General features: G+C 48.5%; 2 protein-coding genes across 8 annotated transcripts in view; one reads left to right on the top strand and one right to left on the bottom strand.

The window, feature by feature from the left end:
* Nucleotides 1–8,180: 8,180 nt before the first annotated feature.
* LOC143927924 (acyl-coenzyme A thioesterase THEM4-like) lies at nt 8,181–13,495 on the bottom strand. The gene is made up of 7 exons (XM_077452417.1): nt 13,315–13,495; nt 12,521–12,627; nt 10,713–10,851; nt 10,470–10,623; nt 10,225–10,335; nt 9,890–10,014; nt 8,181–8,587 (listed from the first exon to the last, which is right to left on the bottom strand). The coding sequence occupies exons 1-7, from the start codon at nt 13,334–13,336 to the stop codon at nt 8,541–8,543; spliced, it is 705 nt and encodes a 234-aa protein (XP_077308543.1). The 5' UTR covers nt 13,337–13,495; the 3' UTR covers nt 8,181–8,540.
* A 177-nt stretch (nt 13,496–13,672) lies between these two features.
* ZC3H7B (zinc finger CCCH-type containing 7B) overlaps nt 13,673–19,098 on the top strand; it is a 624,860-nt gene continuing 619,434 nt past the window's right edge. For 2 of the 7 annotated variants that reach the window (XM_077452415.1, XM_077452414.1), the window contains exon 1: nt 13,805–16,058. In XM_077452415.1, the coding sequence (XP_077308541.1) occupies nt 14,864–16,058 (1,195 nt within the window). In that variant the 5' untranslated portion in view covers nt 13,805–14,863. The other 5 variants (XM_077452411.1, XM_077452416.1, XM_077452413.1 and 2 more) reach the window with 5 other exon arrangements.

Genomic DNA, 19,098 nt, shown 5'->3' with positions numbered 1-19,098 from the left:
TACATTGCACACTCACATCGGTCCCTACCCTCAAGGAGCCCACAAGTGTACAATTTTCAGTTTTTTCTGCACCTGTTACTTCAATCCGAAATCTGCGAAAGAAACACCAGACTTTATTTAAAAAGAAACTGTTAATCTTGGCCTAAGTGTACTATAATTTGACTTCTACACATAAGGCTTGCTCACTGTGCAAAACTTTGTTATTTCCATCCAAAGTCTGCCAAAGAGACACCAGAATTTATCATACAGACTGGCTCCCCAAGCCATTGTTTACTAAATAAAGAAAGCTTGCAGAGAAAAACAATTTAAATGTATTTTTTTTTTCTTTGTAAATGTCAGTTTTGCTGAAACAGGTTCTATACACAGTACAGATGCACCACTTTACAGGCAGACTAAGGGGACCCCCAGACACTATATTTAAAGAAAATGTTTATTTTTATTGTTTCACTTTAAGCATCATTAAAATCACTGCTCCTTTAAAAACTATATTTTTTTTAAAAAAATTTGCATTGGTACATGTCCACCAGGGCAGTACCTGGGCCCAGATACATTTTCTATGGAAAATAACTTGCATATAAGCCTTTTTTGATTTTTTTCTGTTCGGGTCTCATAGACTTCAATGGGGTTCGCCATTTGGGTCTGAACTTTTGTGATGTTTGAGAATTCTGGCGTGAACCGGACTGAGGGGTGTTCGGCCCATCTCGAGCCAGAAAACAAACTAATTCAGTGGGATCTGTACTACATTCCATCCATGGATGTCTCATTAAAATCATCAAAAAAAATCATCACATAGGTGACTTTTTGTCCCTATGAGATACAAAAAAAAGTAAAAGATGTTTTTTTTTTTCTTATTGCAAAAAACACCCAAGCACATAAAAGCCTTCCCCACATATACAAATGTTGAAAAGTAAACGCACATCTTGGGGGCGTCTATGTATGAATATATTGACTGCGATACATGTAACATATCACCCCGCATGACAGAGTGAGAGCAATATTTCCAGACCTCCTCCGTAATGCTAAACTGATGACTTTGAAAACATCACCATGGAAAATAAAGGGTACAGAAGTCTGTTGCCATTTCACCTGCTCATGCAAATTTGCTGTTTGGCATGTTGGGTATATATTTATCAACCTCATCTTCATAATTTTACCCAACAAATTGGTTAAATTATTGTGTTTGTGTGCCCTAAAACCAGTGGCGGTTGGTGCTCAATATTTTGGGGGGCAAACAAACCTGCCCCCCTCACGCACACTTACCACCAGCACCCCCCTCGCCCCCCTGCACAGGCCAGCCTTGGTGCTTACACTTCTCTCCACTATCCACACCGGCTCCTGCTCATCCTCATCATTCGGGCTGCTGCAATCTGCTGCTATGGGCTCTGCTAGGAGGATGGTGCCCAATGCAAGCTCTATGGAGCCGGAAAGACTGCGATCAGTCTTAAGAGGCTGATGCTGCTCCTGCTCCAGTTTGCTAAGGGGTCATTGCTTGGCCGAAAAAGATGTGGGTCCTAAGACTCCCGGTCAATCAGGGCTCAGGACCTGCTTCCTGGTTGGCCGGGAGAAGAAGCAGGAAGACATTAGCGAATATTCGCTATTGTCACACAATTGGGTAGGCTCAGGGTACAGTGCTCCATACCCTGAGCCCACCATTTTTTGAAGCCTATAAGAGCCCCAGGCTCTAATCATGTGCTTAAAAAAAAAAATTCCCATTGAAATTCATGCGTCCAGCGCCCTACATGTAGATTAGGGGTCAGGCACATGGATTGGGGGGGGGGGGGGCAGCGCCCCTATTGGAGCGACAGTCACTGCCTAAAACTATTTTTAGGGTATTTTTTACTGGAATTTTGTGTTTCCTAGACCTTTGCCGTAATATGCCATACAAAATTGGATCTACCACTACATTATTCTCTATGGTATCTGCTTTCAGGAAATATATATAATGTTGGGGGTTTATGCAATCTTCGGCCCTAAAATTATTATTTTTTAACTGTTCGCCGACCAGCCGTCGCAATTATACTGCGGCAGGTTGGCTCGGCTGCGCAAATTGCCGTATTAGTATGGCGGTCACTTTAATGGCTATAGCAGGCGCGCGCATGTGGCCTCAATGTCTGCCTGCCACCCACAATCGCACTACCGAGAGCCAGAAAGGGGATCTGTCAATGTAAATAAACAGATCCCCGTTCTGTCAGGGAAGTAAAAAGAGATCTGCTGTTCCTAGTGATCTCTCTCTACTTCCTGTCAGTCCACTCCCCCTATAGTTAGAAACACCTCCCTAGGGAACACTAAACCCCTTGATAACCCCTAGTGTTAAAGCGGTTGTATAGTCTTTTTTTGAACTTTTACCTACAGGTAAGAGTATAATAAGGCTTACCTGTAGGTAAAAAAAAATCTCCTAAACCTGTACGGTTTAGGAAATATTCCCCCCGCAATGAGCCGCTGACTGCAGCGATGCATGTGCACAGAGGATTCTCGGCTGAAAGCCCAGCAGACACAGGACCCTGCCGGAAAGAATTCTCCCACACACACGTGCGGGAGTGGCGATATCGCGGCTCTGGCCACTCAGAGCGCCAGAGCCACGATACCCGGAAGACACGCCGAGGCAACATGTCAGCTCCCTCGGCGTGGATCGTGTGAGATGTCGAGGCCTCGTTCTAAGGTAAGTATTTCATAATGAGCTAGTATGCGGTACATACTAGCTCATTATGCCTTTTGCCTTACAGGTCTGTAAAAAAAAAAAATGACACGCTTTAACCACTTCCCTGACATTTATACAGTGATCAGTGACTATTTTTAGGTCTGATCACTGTAATGTCACTTGTTCCAAAAAACTGTTAAAAGTGTCCGATCTGTCCGCCCCAATGTCGCAGTTCCACTAAAAATCGCTGATTGATCGCCGCCATTACTAGTAAAAAAAAAAATTATAATAAAAATGCCATAAACATATCCCCTATTTTGTAGACACTATAACTTTTGCGCAAACCAATCAATATATGTTTACTGCAATATTTTACCAAAAATATGTAGAAGAATACATATTGGCATAAACTGATGAAGAAATTTGTTTTTTGGAGGATATTTATTCTAGCAAAAAGTTAAAAATATTGTTTTTGTTTTTTTTCAAAATTTATGGTCTTTTTTTTGTTTATAGCACAAAAAATAAAAATGACAGAGTTGATCAAATACAACCAAAAGAAAGTTCTATTTGTGGAGGAAAAAAAGAAAGGACCTCGATTTTGTTTGGGTACAGCATCGCACGACCGCACAATTGTCAGTCTAAGCGACGCAGTGCCATATTGCAAAACAATGGCCTGATCATTAAGGGGATAAATCCTTCCGGGGTGGAAGTGATTAACCACCTCGCGCCCGCCCTATAGCCGAATGACGGCCGTAGAGCAGGCGCGTTCGTCCGGGAGGCCGCCCCTGGACGTCCTAATGTTTACTTCCGCAATGCGCACCGCCGCGGGCGCGCATGGCGGAAGTTCTGTGTTCGCCGTGTCCCCCGGGGACAGGCAAATACAGATCGCTGTAAACGGCCAATCACAGCGGCCACCTGTTTTCAGTGCCATTTGTCCCCAGTGCCATCTGTCATCAGTGCCACGTATAAGTGCCACGTGTCATCAGTGCCACATAGTGCCATCTGTCATCAGTGCCACGTATTAGTGCCATCTGTCATCAGTGCCACGTATCAGTGCCATTTGTCATCAGTGCCACCTGTCAGTGTCACGTGCCATCTGTTGTCAGTGTCACGTGTCATCAATGCCACTTATCAGTGCCATCTGTCATCAGTGTCACGCGTCATCGGTGCCATGTATTAGTGCCATCTGTCATCAGTGCCACGTATTAGTGCCACGTGTCTTCAGTGATACGTATTAGTGCCACGTGTCATCAGTGCCACGTATAAGTGCCACGTGTCATCAGTGCCACGTATTAGTGCCATCTGTCATCAGTGCCACATATTAGTGCCATCTGTCATCAGTGCCACGTATAAGTGTCATCATTGCCATGTATCAGTGCCATCTGTCATCAGTGTCACGTGTCATTGTCCTGGTGCTTCAAAAGTGTAATAAATAGTCAACAAGTTAGATGTGTAATTTATATTCCTAGAACACATGATGGCGCTACCTGCATGTTGGGCCTCTCTATGTGACCAGGCTGTGAAAAAGTCCCACACATGTGGTATTGTAATACTCAGGAGGAGTAGCAGAATTGTTTGGGGGGTGTCATTTGTGGTATACACATGCCACGTGAGAGAAATAACCTATTACAATGACAATTTTGTGGAGAAAAAAAAAATGAAAAATCTTAATTTTGCAAAGAATTGTGGGAAAAAAATTACAACATCAAAAAGCTCACTATGCCTCTTACTAAATACCTTGGAATGTCTACTTTCCAAAAAGGGGTCATTTGGGGGGTATTTGTACTTTTCTGACTTGTTCGGGTCACAAGAAGCGAGATAGGCCACCAGTACATCAGATGTGATCAATTTTGTGCGATTTGCACCACAGCTTGTAGACTCTCTAACTTTCACAAAGACCAAATAATATCCACTAATTTGGGTTATTTTTACCAAAGATATGTAGCAGTATAAATTGTGGCCAAAATTTATGAAGAAAAATTAATAATTTGCATAATTCTGTCACAGAAACAAAGATATATGCGTTTTTTTTCAAAATTTTCGGATTTTTTAATTTATAGCGCAAAAAATAAAAACCCCAGAGGTGATCAAATACCACCAAAAGAAAGCTCTATTTGTGGGAAAAAAAGGACAAAAAAATCATTTGGGTACAGTGTTGCATGACTGAGTAATTGTCATTCAAAGTGTGAGAGCACCGAAAATTGGTCTGGGCAGGAAGGGTGTTTAAGTGCCCAGTAAGCAAGTGGTTAAACATTAGCAAACAAACAAAAAATAAAGTAAAACTGTCTCCGGCAGCGAAAGGGTTAAAGGCAGGTATTCTGCGGAGGCTGACCCCGGTGTTGTAAAATTTCATGCGACCCGTGATTTTCGCTCACCCCGTCACTTCCGGTGAGGCTACGTCATTCGCACAGCTGACGGCGGGCCTTTACTGCGCATGTGTCAATCCCCTGCCCTTAACAGCGCATGCGCTGTAGATTTATGCTCACGGTGGAGAAAAATTATAGCCTCGAGTGGGCGGAGACTTGCGGGTGGGCGGGCGGAGCTGAACAGATGGTGAGAACGTCCCCGCCCACCCCAAGATTTTCTTCACTGGTGAAGAAAAATCATGGCTTCAAGCTGTGAACAACAAGGCTCAGCGGTCCTACGCAAGAAACACACCAATTTTGGCCACAATGAATATACATAGTAGGAGAGCCACTATATGCACTTACTATAAGATTTTTTTTTTTTTTTTTTACCACTGCCTGTTTTTGATCTTATAATATGTGACCCCACAGTGCAGAATATGGAGGCCGGTGACCCCACACCCCAGAATATGGAGGCCGGTGACCCCACACCCCAGAATATGGAGGCCGGTGACCCCACACCCCAGAATATGGAGGCCAGTGACCCCATACCCCAGAATATGGAGGCCGGCTCCAGCGGTGACCCCACAGTGCACAATATGGGGGCCGGTGACCCCACAGTGCAGAATATGGAGGCCGGTGACCCCACACCCCAGAATATGGAGGCCGGTGACCCCACACCCCAGAATATGGAGGCCAGTGACCCCATACCCCAGAATATGGAGGCCGGCTCCAGCGGTGACCCCACAGTGCACAATATGGGGGCCGGTGACCCCACAGTGCAGAATATGGAGGCCGGTGACCCCACACCCCAGAATATGGAGGCCAGTGACCCCACACCCCAGAATATGGAGGCCAGCTCCACCGGTGACCCCACACCCCAGAATATGGAGGCCAGTGACCCCACACCCCAGAATATGGAGGCCGGCTACACCGGTGACCCCACACACCAGAATATGGAGGCCAGTGACCCCACACCCCAGAATATGGAGGCCGGCTACACCGGTGACCCCACACACCAGAATATGGAGGCCAGTGACCCCACACCCCAGAATATGGAGGCCGGCTCCAGCGGTGACCCCACAGTGCAGAATATGGGGGCCGGTGACCCCACACCCCAGAATATGGAGGCCGGCTCCAGCGGTGACCCCATAGTGCAGAATATGGGGGCCGGTGACCCCACAGTGCAGAATATGGAGGCCGGTGACCCCACACCCCAGAATATGGAGGCCGGCTACACCGGTGACCCCACACACCAGAATATGGAGGCCAGTGACCCCACACCCCAGAATATGGAGGCCGGCTACACCGGTGACCCCACACACCAGAATATGGAGGCCAGTGACCCCACACCCCAGAATATGGAGGCCGGCTACACCGGTGACCCCATAGTGCAGAATATGGGGGCCGGCTCCACCGGTGACCCCACACCCCAGAATATGGAGGCCAGTGACCCCACACCCCAGAATATGGAGGCTGGCTCCAGCGGTGACCCCACAGTGCAGAATATGGAGTCCGGACTCAGTGACCCCAAAATATGCAGGCTGATCTCACTGGTGACCCCACATTCCAGAATATGGAGGCCGGGCTTACTGGTGATCCTGGAATATGGAGGCTGATCTCACTGGTGACCCCACACCCCAGAATATGGAGTCCGGACTCATCGGTGACCCCAGAATATGGTGGGTGGAGCCACACTCACTCTTCTAGGGGTTCACTAGGTCTTGCAGGTTTACATGCCATCACTCACCCTTAGGAGTCCCTCCTGCCACGTCTCTACCAGGTGCTGGTCTGTGAGCGTCTATTAATGGGTAGCAATGTGGCTGGGACCGGCTGACAAGGCTGCAGAGAACAATATACAGGGGCCCCCGATCCATAGAATGGTGGAATCCCCATATACAAGGCTGCCCCCCCCCCCCCAAAGTGTCCACCAACTCAGGGGTCCCCAGCCTCAGGTGGAGGACAATGCCAACTTCTCTTGTCTAGTTTCAGGTATGGGGGAGAAGATGGGACTTCCGGGCTCAGGATGTGTCTAACAGGAGAAGAACAAAGAAAAGGATGGGGGGTGATGACACATGGCATGGAGAGGATGGGGGATGATGACACATGGCATGAAGAGGATGGGGGATAACAGATGGCACATGGCATGGAGAGGATGGGGGATGATGGCGCATGGCATGGAGAGGATGGGGGGTGATTGTACATGGCATGGAGAGGATGGGGGGTGATTGTACATGGCATGGACAAGATGGGGATAACCATTGTTAGGTTGAACTGGTGTCTGTGTCCAGCTGGGGAGATGCCTCTCTTAATCCTGGGGACCATCCCTCCTCTCCCTCCTCATCCTGGAGACCCTTTCTTGTCTCTATTCATCCTGGAGATCATTCCTCCTCTCTCCTCATCCTGGAGATCATTCCTCCTCTCTCCTCATCCTGGAGACCCTTTCTTGTGTCTCTTCATCCTGGAGAACCTTCCTCCTCTCTCCTCATCCTGGGGGACCCTTCCTCCTCTCTCCTCATCCTGGGGGCCATTCCTCCTCTCTCCTCATCCTGGGGGCCATTCCTCCTCTCTCCTCATCCAGGATCCTTGTCTCCAGGATGAGGAGAGAGGAGGAATTGTCTCCAGGATGAGGAGAGAGGAGGAATTGTCTCCAGGATGAGGAGAGAGGAGGAATTGTCTCCAGGATGAGGAGAGAGGAGGAATTGTCTCCAGGATGAGGAGAGAGGAGGAATTGTCTCCAGGATGAGGAGAGAGGAGGAATTGTCTCCAGGATGAGGAGAGAGGAGGAATTGTCTCCAGGATGAGGAGAGAGGAGGAATTGTCTCCAGGATGAGGAGAGAGGAGGAATTGTCTCCAGGATGAGGAGAGAGGAGGAATTGTCTCCAGGATGAGGAGAGATGAGGAATGGTGTCCAGGATGAGGAGAGATGAGGAATGGTGTCCAGGATGAGGAGTAGGAATGGTCTTCAGGGTGAGAAGAGGAGAGGAGGAATGGTCCCCAGCATGAGGAGTAGGAATGGTCCTCAGGGTGAGAAGAGAGGAGGAATGGTTCCCAGCATGAGGAGAGAGGATGAATGGTTCCCTCGAAGAGGCAAAAGGAGTTATGTTCCCCAGGATGAAGCGAGAGGAGGAACGGTCCCGAGGATGAAGCGAGAGGAGGAACGGTCCCCAGGATGAAGAAGATACAATGAAGGTATTTGCAACACTTGAAATGCTGTGAAAATATTTTCTGTATTTATTCAGTTTAAATAAACGTCACATACAATAATTATGAACGATTATTAATTACATTTGGTTGGGAGGAGTCAAAGAACAGGGCTGTACAAAAACGGGTACATGGTGGGGGCGGGTTTGAGGTCATTGCACCTAGAAAAAAGGGACCGCTACAAAAGATCAATCCAAGAGAGCGGTGAGTACATTATAAAAAAGTTCTCCCAGGAGGGTTTCTATGGTACGGGATCTGCTGCCCTCTAGTGACAGACAGGATACATTACAGTACAAAGTGCAGCTGCCAACCAACAGAATCTGTAACATTTCCTGAGGTCTGAGATGTGCAAATTATAGTCGGGCTTCAGATTCTCCTGACTTCAACATAACGTACAAAGCTGGAGGAGAGAAAAAAAAAAGTGTAAATTGTCAGAACAACAACAAGAGCAACAGAAAAGGCAGAGGAGGGAGGAGGAGGAGGAATGAGAGAGGAGCAGCAACAGAAACAGCAGACAAGAAACCGGAATGGCAGAGAAGGAGGGAGAGAGGAGCAGCAACAGGATCAGCAGACAACAGGGATGGCAGAGGAGGGAGAGAGGAGCAGTGACAGGAACAGCAGACAAACAGGAGTGGCAGAGGAGCAACGCTAGGAATGGCAGAGAAGGAAAGAGGAGCAGCAACAGGAACGGCAGAGGAGCAGCGACAGGAACAGCAGACAAGAAACAAGAGGAATGGCAGAGGAGCAAAGCCAGGAACGGGAAAGAGGGAGAGAGGAGCAGCACCAGGAATGGCAGAGGAGGGAGAGAGAGGAGCAATGACAGAAACGGCAGAGAAGCAACGTCAGGAACAGCAGACAATGAAGAGGAACAGCAGAGGAGCAACGTCGGGAGCAATGACAGGAGAGACAGAGGCGGAGCAGCAACAGAGGAACGGCAGAGAAGAAGGAGAGGAGCAGCAACAAGGAGGGACAGAGGAGCAATGTCAGGAATGGCAGAGGAGCAGCAACAGGAACAGCAGAGGAGCAACAAAGGAGCAGTGTCAGGACCAGCAGACAAGAAACAAACAAAAAGGAATGGCAGAGGAGCAATGACAGGATTGGCAACGACCGGAACGGCAGACGAGCAGCGACAGGAACAACAGACAAGAAACAAGAGGAATGGCAGAGGAGCAATGCTAGGAACGGCAGAGAAGGAGGGAGAGAGGAGCAGCAACAGCAGGGACAGAGGAGCAACAACAGAGGAGCAACACCAGGAATGACAGAGGAAGAGAGGAGCAATAACAGAAACGGCAGAGAAGCAACGTCAGGAACAGCAGACAATGAAGAGGAACAGCAGAGGAGCAACGTCGGGAGCAATGACAGGAGAGACAGAGGAGGAGCAGCAACAGAGGAACGGCAGACAAGAAGGAGAGAGGAGCAGCAACAAGAAGGGACAGAGGAGCAATGTCAGGAATGGCAGAGGGGCAGCAACAGGAACAGCAGACAAGAAACAGGAATGGCAGCGGAGCAACGCCAGCACCGGCAGAGGAGCAACAAAGGAGCAGAGTCAGGAACAGCAGACAAGAAACAGGAATGGCAGAGGAGGAGGGACAGAAGAGCAATGACAGGAGCGACAGATCAGAAACCACAGATGAGTGACAGGAGAGACAAGAGAGGAAGGAATGGAGTTACAGAATGAAGATTTCCCAGCAGTAGTCCTCACCGGTGGCCTCGCTGTGAAGCACAGCGCTGTCATGACTGCGGACCTGGCATCTGGTGTAGACTTTCTGACCGTCGACCTTCTCCACTCGGCTGTCTATGAGGACTGTGGATCCCAGAGGAATCGGACTACAGACACAAAGAGAACCTCATTACACCTCTCTGCTATCACAGCTTCAGAACATCAACAACTCCTACCCCCCCCCCCCCCCGCGAGAGTCTCCCCAATATTATTCTTCCCCTGTCACTACCACATCATCACCGCCGGCCATCGATTGTACAATCTCCTGACAACCATGTAGTGTCAGGTAGGTCCTCTTCTCCCCCCTGGGCGCTTACCTCCGATAGTCGAGGTTCAGGTTGGCGGTCATAGCCGGTCCGATGCCGTTTACAATTCCCGCCCCCACGGTGGAGTCTACGATGGTGGCGATGCAGCCCCCGTGTGTGTACCTAGAAGAAGGCAAGAGGGGACGCGAGAGGTGGAAGGAGAACAAGGAGAGCCCGAGGAACCAAAGGATTCTGGTTAGGGTAGGCTCTGCGAAGAAAAAAAAAAAGAAAAAAAAAAAAAAGAAAATAACGCTCACCCTGCGAGGCCCCCCAGATAGGGCCCGGGCTGGAATATGCAGACTGTCCTCTTCTCCGCCTCGTTATAGAACATACAATACTCGAAGCCGATTCCTTCCTGATCCAGGTTCCTGGTGAAGAAACGAGTTTCCCCGTCGGCCTCCAGGCTCATACCTGTACAGGAGGAGGTCAGAGGTCACCAGAGGAGCTTACACTCTAATGTCATCCCCCACCACAGCCAAACACTATTCTTATTCTTGTACTCGATCTGCTGCCAGCGAACTCCTCGTAGGAGGGAAGTCTCCTCCAGCTCGGGTCTCGGCTCAGCTCCTCGTACAGCCTCTTGGTTTCGGGGTTCCAGGTGGGGTTGGGCACGGCGTAGTCCCGCGGTTGGAGGGCGGCCTGCAGATTTAAAAATAAATAAATAAACAGATGTCAGACCTGTGCCCTTCGCTTTGGCTTTTCTATGATTGGGAGGGTTAAAAAGAAGACATTCTGGGTGGAGTCTTTGGTGGATATTCAGCCTATAGGAAGCAGATGTTTGGGATCACCTCCCACTGACAGCGATCACCGTCCCGCGGTCAGGGTGTGAGCGGCACTAGAGGTGTGTGCAGAACATTCAAATTTCTTACGTTACCAAATTTTGGTTTCAGAATTTTAGTTAAAAATTTTAATTTTGTTTATTCATTTTCTGACGGATTCCACAATTTTTTGAAAAACAATTTGAACTCGTAAAAAACAAAAAATAAAAAAAACAAAAAACAATACAAAACAAAACCCAAAACAAAACACAAACACCACACGATCAATGATTCAAATTCTGTGTGAAGAAATAGCTGGTTGCTAAGGATCGGGCTGGGGGCGCCGTCCGCCACGTCCTTAGCAACCGACGACTCGTTGGCTGTCAGCGGGATTCCCCACTGACAGCTGAAACGTAAAAACAAATGAGTGCTGGCAATAGAAAATCCTGGAAAAAAAAACAAACCCCCCCCCCCAACAACCAACCCTGCATGGGCACCAGCCCCCCCCCCCCCCCCCCCCGATGGGGAAGAGGAATAAAAAAAAAAAAAAAAAAAAGCATAGGGGTCCGGACCTTTATCCAAGCATGCAACCCAGGAAAGGGGGAAGGGGGGGTGTATGAGCAAGTGCCCCCCCACCCCAAACCATACCAGGTCACCATACCAGGGCCCTGCCCTAAGCACCATGCTGATGGGGACAAGGGCCTCTTTCCAACAACCCTGGCTGGTGGTTGTGGGGGGGGGACCCCAGATCCCGCCCTACCCACCTATGTGAATGAGTATGGTGTACATAGATCAAAAATAGTAAATAAAAAGTCCCCCCCAGGCCCTTATCCGATGCAGACCGGGGGGCAGGCAAGGAAAGGGGGGGGGGGGGGGGTATTGGCAAAAAAACAAAGGAGTCCCCCCCAGATCCCACACTACCTCCAACTATGTGAATGAGTATGAGGTACGTAGTACCCCTACCCTTTCCACCCCAAAAAATTTAAAAATAAATAAAAACCCCTTTCGAACGCTCCACGCTGTTGAATGTCCGACGGTTCTTACATGGCTAAGGGGTGGCCCCGCCCCTGTGACATCACCAACCAGGTAACGCTGGGCTGTTGATGTCACAAAGGGGGTGGGGTGTTTTACATTTCAGCCAGTAGGGAAGCCCGCTGACAGCTGATGACTCATTGGTTGTTAAGGAGGCGGCGGCGGCCACCCCCCCCCTTTAGCAACCAGCTATTTCTTGACACAGGATTCGAATCGGTTGACCTTTTTGTTTCTCCCCCTCCCCCCAAACGATCCGAATCCAAGTCGTACATAAATAATTTGGAATGGGTGAGAAAACGATGAACGTAAATTAAATTTCAACAAAAATGTGTTACCATTTCATCTCCGAGATTCAGATACATCCGAATGGCTACAAATGTATCCAAATTTATATCCAGAGAGGCATAGTGTCTATGGGGCTCCGTCCGGCAGCAGAGCGCGCACATTAGGTGGCATGCCCCTCCCCCACTGGGGACACTCCAGGCGGTTAACCCCTCCCCCAACCAATCAGTACTCACAGGGAATAGGTGTTCATGCTCTACCCTGGCGGCGGCGGCGGTGGAGGCGTGGCGGCAGACGGCAGCGCCGCCCTGGATGATCCTGGAGATTTCGTACAGCATGGTGCCTGAGAGAGGAGACAGGAAGGAGATGAGACGGGGACACCGACATCAATCTATACATTATCCCCCACACTGGAGGAGTACTACATATCCCAGCATGTCCCCCCCCCCCCCACACACACACACACACACACACACACCAGAGCACTACCTATCCCAGCATGTCCCCTCCCCCACACCAGAGCACTACATATCCCAGCATGTCCCCTCCCCCACACCAGAGCACTACATATCGCAGCATGTCCCGTCCCCCCACACCGGAGCACTACATATCCCAGCATGTCCCCTCCCCCACACCGGAGCACTACATATCCCAGCATGTCCCCTCCCCCACACCAGAGCACTACATATCCCAGCATGTCCCCCTCCCCCACACCAGAGCACTACATATCGCAGCATGTCCCGTCCCCCCACACCGGAGCACTACATATCCCAGCATGTCCCCTCCCCCACACCGGAGCACTACATATCCCAGCATGCTCTGTGTATCCTTCCTCCACCTAGAACTGAACTACAAAGTCCCAGCAAAGCCCACAAGCTCCAGAACTCAGCCCCCCCTCACCTGCTGGGAGTTGTGATTCTTTTGCTGCTTTAGACCAAAACAGCTCCTCTGCCCACCTCCTCTCCAAACCCCTTCCATTCCACCAATGTCCCTTTTATCAGCATCTTCCAGGACTCGTCTCTATTCACACCTGTCCCTGATTCCGGAGACATTTTCCTGAAGCCTCCGCCTGGAGAAAATCTCCGCCCACTTGAGTATGATTTTTCACCACCACTTAATATTCAGAGGCATGTTATTAGGGTGGGCGGGGCTGCTGCTGACGTCCTGAGCATCTGTTCAGCTCCGCCCGCCCACCCGCAAGTCTCCGCCCACTCGAGGCTATAATTTTTCTCCACCGTGAGAATAAATCTACAGCGCATGCGCTGTTAAGGGCAGGGGATTGACACATGCGCAGTAAAGGCCCGCCGTCAGCTGTGCGAATGACGTAGCCTCACCGGAAGTGACGGGGTGAGCGAAAATCACGGGTCGCATGAAATTTTACAACACCGGGTTGGGTGATCTAGGCGGAGCCACTGGGGAAACTGGAAACGAAACGAAAGTGGTGGTGGGTGCTGTCCTGCGACAGTCAGGGAAAAGTAAATGCAGACAGCACGGAGAGTGGAGGACACAGCAGGGTAAGGACATAGGCTGCACATCGGGAAGTTTAGAAGCAGCGTGCACAGAAGTTTCAGTATCCTGGGCTGCCCACGTGCTGTCATGTTGTGCTGATTGACAGCGTGTAGGATGTGATGAGTAACACATTGAAGGCACGTCATCTTGTAAAAGCTTCCGAAGGCATTTTTTTTTAGATACACGTACACAATAACGTAGCTGTGTATGGAAGATGACACAGCGTGCGATGTTTGCGTAGACTTTACTTATCGATGAGTGTCAGTGTAATGGGCGATCTGCGTTTTACTTATTAAAGGTTCGCATTTAAAACACGCTGATATTGGACCGTTCGGGGTTAATCGGCTGTTGCTAGGTAGATAGTTCTGTTAATAAAGGCGGAGTTTGAGTTTATTTCCTGTGTTGTCAGCTATGAATAGCTTTAGTTCTATTTATTTTAGTACTAGAAACATAGATGAAAAAGATATATGCTGTAGCTTCTTGTCTTCGGTAATGTTCCATTGCTTGGCTGTAAGCTCGGAGAACGAGCTTCAATACTAAACGGAGGAAAAGTCTTTAAGAAAATGGCGCTCGTGACCTAGGCTCGGTTAAGGAAGTTTGCCCTCTGGCGTTTCAGCAGAATGGCTCCGGCTGAGGGGTGTTAACGTTAGTAGTTTGGCTAATGTGTTTGTAGTTGGTGTAGCGATGGAGCTTCGCTGTTGGATGTGGATTTTGGCAATTCGTTTTCTGAGCAGCTGGCACTGGGTTTTGCAGCGTTCTCTTCGTATTCGGGCTTAGGGGAAGCCGGTGCTCTAATGAACTGAACCTGGAAACAGACTTGGGAGCGTGTAAAAACTAGCTGCAAGTCCATCAAAAGTCATACTGAAAAAAACTGTTATATGTTTAGATGAATGTGACATCAAAGGCCTTAAAGAAACAGGATTGCTGACGCTTCTTTTTCTTCCCCTTTATTTACTGAACAGACTGTGCTGATCATTATGCTCTCTATCAGAAGAAATCACAGATGTGTCTCGTTCTAAACTGTGGTGTCTTAGAGCAAAGCTGTGATCTTGGTTTATGATATTATTAAAATGTCATCTAAAAAGTCTGGAAAGAAAAAGCGATCTCGCGGTCCGAAGACTGAGGGTACAGCCGCAGAACAAGTAGTATTTGGCTTACTGAGTGAGCTGCTTTCGAGAGGTGTAGAACATGGAGCTTATAAATGGTGTCTACAAAAGAATGCTGACCCGAAAAGAACTGTGTTTGTTAGCTGTGTTCCGGCAGAAATGCCTGATGGAGTAATATGTGCTATTATGGCTAGAACATTGAATCGGGGCCTAGTAGAAATTGTTGATGCTGTGAAATCTGCTGACAGTGTTTACCAATCTCTGCTTGTACAAGCTGAAGGGGACATTGACAGCGAAGCCTGCCAAACCCTTATCCGTTGTGAAGATTGCCCATTGGGTTATTGGATAATGATAACTCCATTAGAAGAGAGTAATATAGCAATGGCATCTGTAGAAGTGGACCCGCCATCTGTGAATGAGGGGCCCCCACTCCGGCCAAAGGTGTCTACAGATGAGATGCTCTTAAAGGACCCCCCTGCTCTTACCAAAGAGACGCCAGCTGTAAAACCGCTTTCAGAAAAAAAGGTATTTTGTTCTGCAGAGGAGCCACCACCAAAGGGAGGTTTGCAATTGGCAATGGCGCCATCTAAGCAAGCCAAAATGTTACCAGGTACAATGGAACCATTACAAGCGAGGGAGCCACCACTTGTTGTAAAGCAACCTTCATTACAAGCATCACCTACAAAGGAACTTTCTTTGCTGGAAAAGGGCCTGCCATCTATGAGGAAGCCGCCTTTAACAAAAATTCCTTTAGTTTGCCAGAAGCTGCCTCCACCATCAAAGGTTCTGCCAGGTGCAAAGTTATTACAAGCTGTAAAGGAACTGTTTCCAGAAACAAACGCCTTGCCATTTGAAAAGGAAGAAAAGCAGCCAAATGTGCTGATCCCTTCGGCGATAAAAGTCATCCTACCTGCAAAGGATTCACTTCCCTCACCAAAGGATTCTTTACCTATAAAAGGGGTGCAGATGATAAATAAGAGTGTTAAGTACCACCAAACTGTTCAAAATGAAACCGATAGTCTAGTAAAGCTTCCAACTAGAGAAAACTTTGATACAGTAGTTCCTAACCCAAGTCCTATCATAAATTTTGGAACCCAGGGTAGAATTAAGTTTCCAGTTACCAAGCTGCCAAATACAACATATGATCAAGTTTGGGGAGGTGAGATAGTGTTACAAGCATTTAAATCATTCGGTATTACAAGTGTGGCTATAAATTCTGTGGTCTCTGTAAGGTAATGTTGTGTGGGGTTGTATGTGTTTTTTTTTATTTTTTTTTTATTTAGTTTTTGTTCCTGTGATCAACATTTTTCTGATACTGTGCTCTTTTAATTTGGTGCATATACCGTATATACTCGAGTATAAGCCGAGATTTTCAGCCTCTTTTTTGAGGCTGAAAGTGCCCCCCTCGGCTTATACTCGAGTCATCGCTGTCTGCCTGCTCGATCAGCGTGTCGAGCAGACAGACAGCGGACATTCTACCCTTCAAACGCCACGCCTCCGCCTCCGCCTTCGCCTGTGATAGGCGGAACACTGAATTTCCCAGCAGCCTGTGTTCCGCCTATCACGGACATCGTCTCATCCTCGTACTACGGACGAGGATGAGACGATGTCCTTGATAGGCGGAACACAGGCTGCTGGGAAATTCAGTGTTCCGCCTATCACAGGCGAAGGCGGAGGCGCGGCTTTTGAATTTTAGAATGGCCGCCGAGGCGCCGACGAAGAGCGGCGATCCTGGCACGGGACGGAGGCAAGGCAAGGCACGGCACGGGACGGGACGGGACGGAGGCAAGGCACGGCACGGGACGGAGGCAAGGCACGGCACGGGACGGAGGCAAGGCACGGGACGGAGGCTCGGGACACAGGTAGGCTGGACACACACACACACACACACACACACACACACACACACACACACACACACACACACACACACACACACACACACACACACACACACACACACACACAGGGATGGATGGATGGAGACACACACACACAGGGATGGATGGATGGATGGAGACACACACACACAGGGATGGATGGATGGACACACACACACACAGGGATGGATGGATGGATGGACACACACACACACAGGGATGGACGGACGGACTCACAGGGACGGACGGACTCACAGGGACGGACGGACTCACAGGGATGGACGGACACACAGGGATGGACGGACACACACACAGGGATGGACAGGCATGTCTCACCCTCGGCTTATACACGAGTCAATAAGTTTGCCAGTTTTTTTGGGGGTAAATTGGGGGCCTCGGCTTATATTCGGGTCGGCCTATACTCGAGTATATACGGGTATGTCCATATTTGTTTCTGACGTTTATGGTAAAAATATTAGCAAGGTCAGGATTTTTCTGAATGCAGGTCAACAATAAATAAATGGTACAGTACAGGAAAATATTTCAAGAGACATGTTCCATTCTATTTCTGTTACATACCGATTTAAAAGATGGATTCACTTTTTTTATATTCTTAGCCAGGGCAGCTAAATATTCAGCTTTGCAACTAAATGTTTACAGTTAGTACCTTTATCATGAGACGAAGAAAAGGACTACAGTCCTTTGGTTCAGTAGATGCTATATTTATACATATATTGTTAATTTAAATAAAAATTTACCAGGCAGCTAAAAGTTTTATTTACCCTACATTAATAGAACAAATATTAAAAACGAGCTTAAATACTGAAACCTAGTTTTAATACCACATCCCATTATCTATACAATAAATACAAGGTTTCTAGAGGTACCTTTAAAGCGCAATTAAACTGTATTATATAAAAAATATAATTTCTCCAGTCATCTTCCAGGATGGCACACCTGAGATGACTGGTCCACCTGACAGGAAACACAATCAACAACAAGTTTAAAAGTTCCCACTCCTCCCTCAGACCCTCAGTTCTTGATTGTGTTTCCCACAGGATGGCAGCGAAACCAAGTTTCTCCTTTTTTTGTTTTTCTGAGGGGTCTGGGACCCCGTTTTTCTCTAAACAGGATTATTTTCCCTGGAACTCAGACAGACAGGGTCTGTGATAGTCTCGTGTAACCCCCAGGGGCACCTGGGGGGGGGGGATAGGGTAATCCTCATTCAAGGTCGTTCCTCAGGAAAGCCTTGTTTTCAGCTGCATGGAACAAGGGAGTTGTCCTAATTGTGCTGCTCCCCATTTATGTTTGTGCCTTACCTAGAACTGTGTTTCTTGGTGGAGTGCGGTGAGCTGCATCTTTCCAAGCAGTGCTGATCGCGGATGGCGTGCGTTCCAGCACTACTGCGCATGTCCGGAAGTTCGTTGAAGGACGCGTCACTTCCGGGTATCGAGTTTCCGGATAGAGGAGATCTCGCTGGTGCAGTGTTCTCTGGACGCCGGCGTGCGTTCCAGCATCACTGCGCAAGACTGGAAGTCCGGCGGGAGGGCCCGACATCATTTCCGGGCGACGGACCTCCAAAAAATGGCGCCAGGCGTTGTGGTTATTGTAATTCTAAATTGGCACAAGACCACAGCAAGCCTTTCTGCGCTAGATGTATCTTTAAGCTTGCAGGCAAGGAGACCGCCCAGGTTGTGAAAGAATGTAGGGCTTTACAGTCAGAGATGTTAGCCACCCTCCAGTCTTTCCAAACTACTCTAGTGAAGAGTCAGGATGAGGGTCCTTCTGGGAGAGATACCCCTCATTCACAGGAAAAACTTTTCCACATCTTATACGGTAAGTTCCCAGGGCCAGGTCTCCCTGTTGTTTGAGGTGGAGGAAGGTCAGGTCCCAGATTTTAGTACTGGGGAGGAAGATTCAGACCAGAATAGCCAGGGGGCTTTTGTTCTCGACTGAGGACATGGAAGGCCTATTAAAGGCCATTTACACCTCAGAAGATATCCAGGTCCCCTCTGCTCAGGTTTCAGCACAGGATAGGGTGTATAGGGGCCTAGGAAGGTTACAGGCCAGAACCTTTCCCATCCACCAGTCTCTGAAGGATATAGTCCTCAGAGAATGGAAGGAACCTGAACGTAAGCTCCTCAAACTGAAAGCTTGGAAGAGAAGGTGTCCCTTTAAGGATGATGAGGAGAAATTTTTTAAAACTCCTCGTTTGGATGCAGCCCTAGCACAGGTGTCTAAGAGGTCTGATTTATCCTTCGAAGACTCTGGAAACATCCAGGATCAGATGGATAAAAAGTCTGAGACATTACTCAAAAG

This window comes from Lithobates pipiens, unplaced genomic scaffold (assembly GCF_037356315.1).
Source record: "Lithobates pipiens isolate NorthernLeopardFrog02 unplaced genomic scaffold, aLitPip1_a1.2 Scaffold_23, whole genome shotgun sequence".
NCBI classification, from domain to species: Eukaryota; Metazoa; Chordata; class Amphibia; order Anura; family Ranidae; genus Lithobates; species Lithobates pipiens.
Note: the sequence above shows the minus strand (reverse complement) of the source record. Positions and strands in the feature narration are given on the sequence as shown.

Bases quoted from the DNA above. Each gene is read 5' to 3' on its own strand.
- LOC143927924 (XM_077452417.1), bottom strand. From the start codon at position 13,336: ATGTCTCCGGAATCAGGGACAG. The intron at 10,624-10,712 runs GTACAAGAATAA...CCTCCTGTACAG, and splicing joins GTTCGCTGGCAGCAGATCGA to GTATGAGCCTGGAGGCCGAC. The intron at 10,336-10,469 runs GTGAGCGTTATT...GCCTTCTTCTAG, and splicing joins TATCTGGGGGGCCTCGCAGG to GTACACACACGGGGGCTGCA.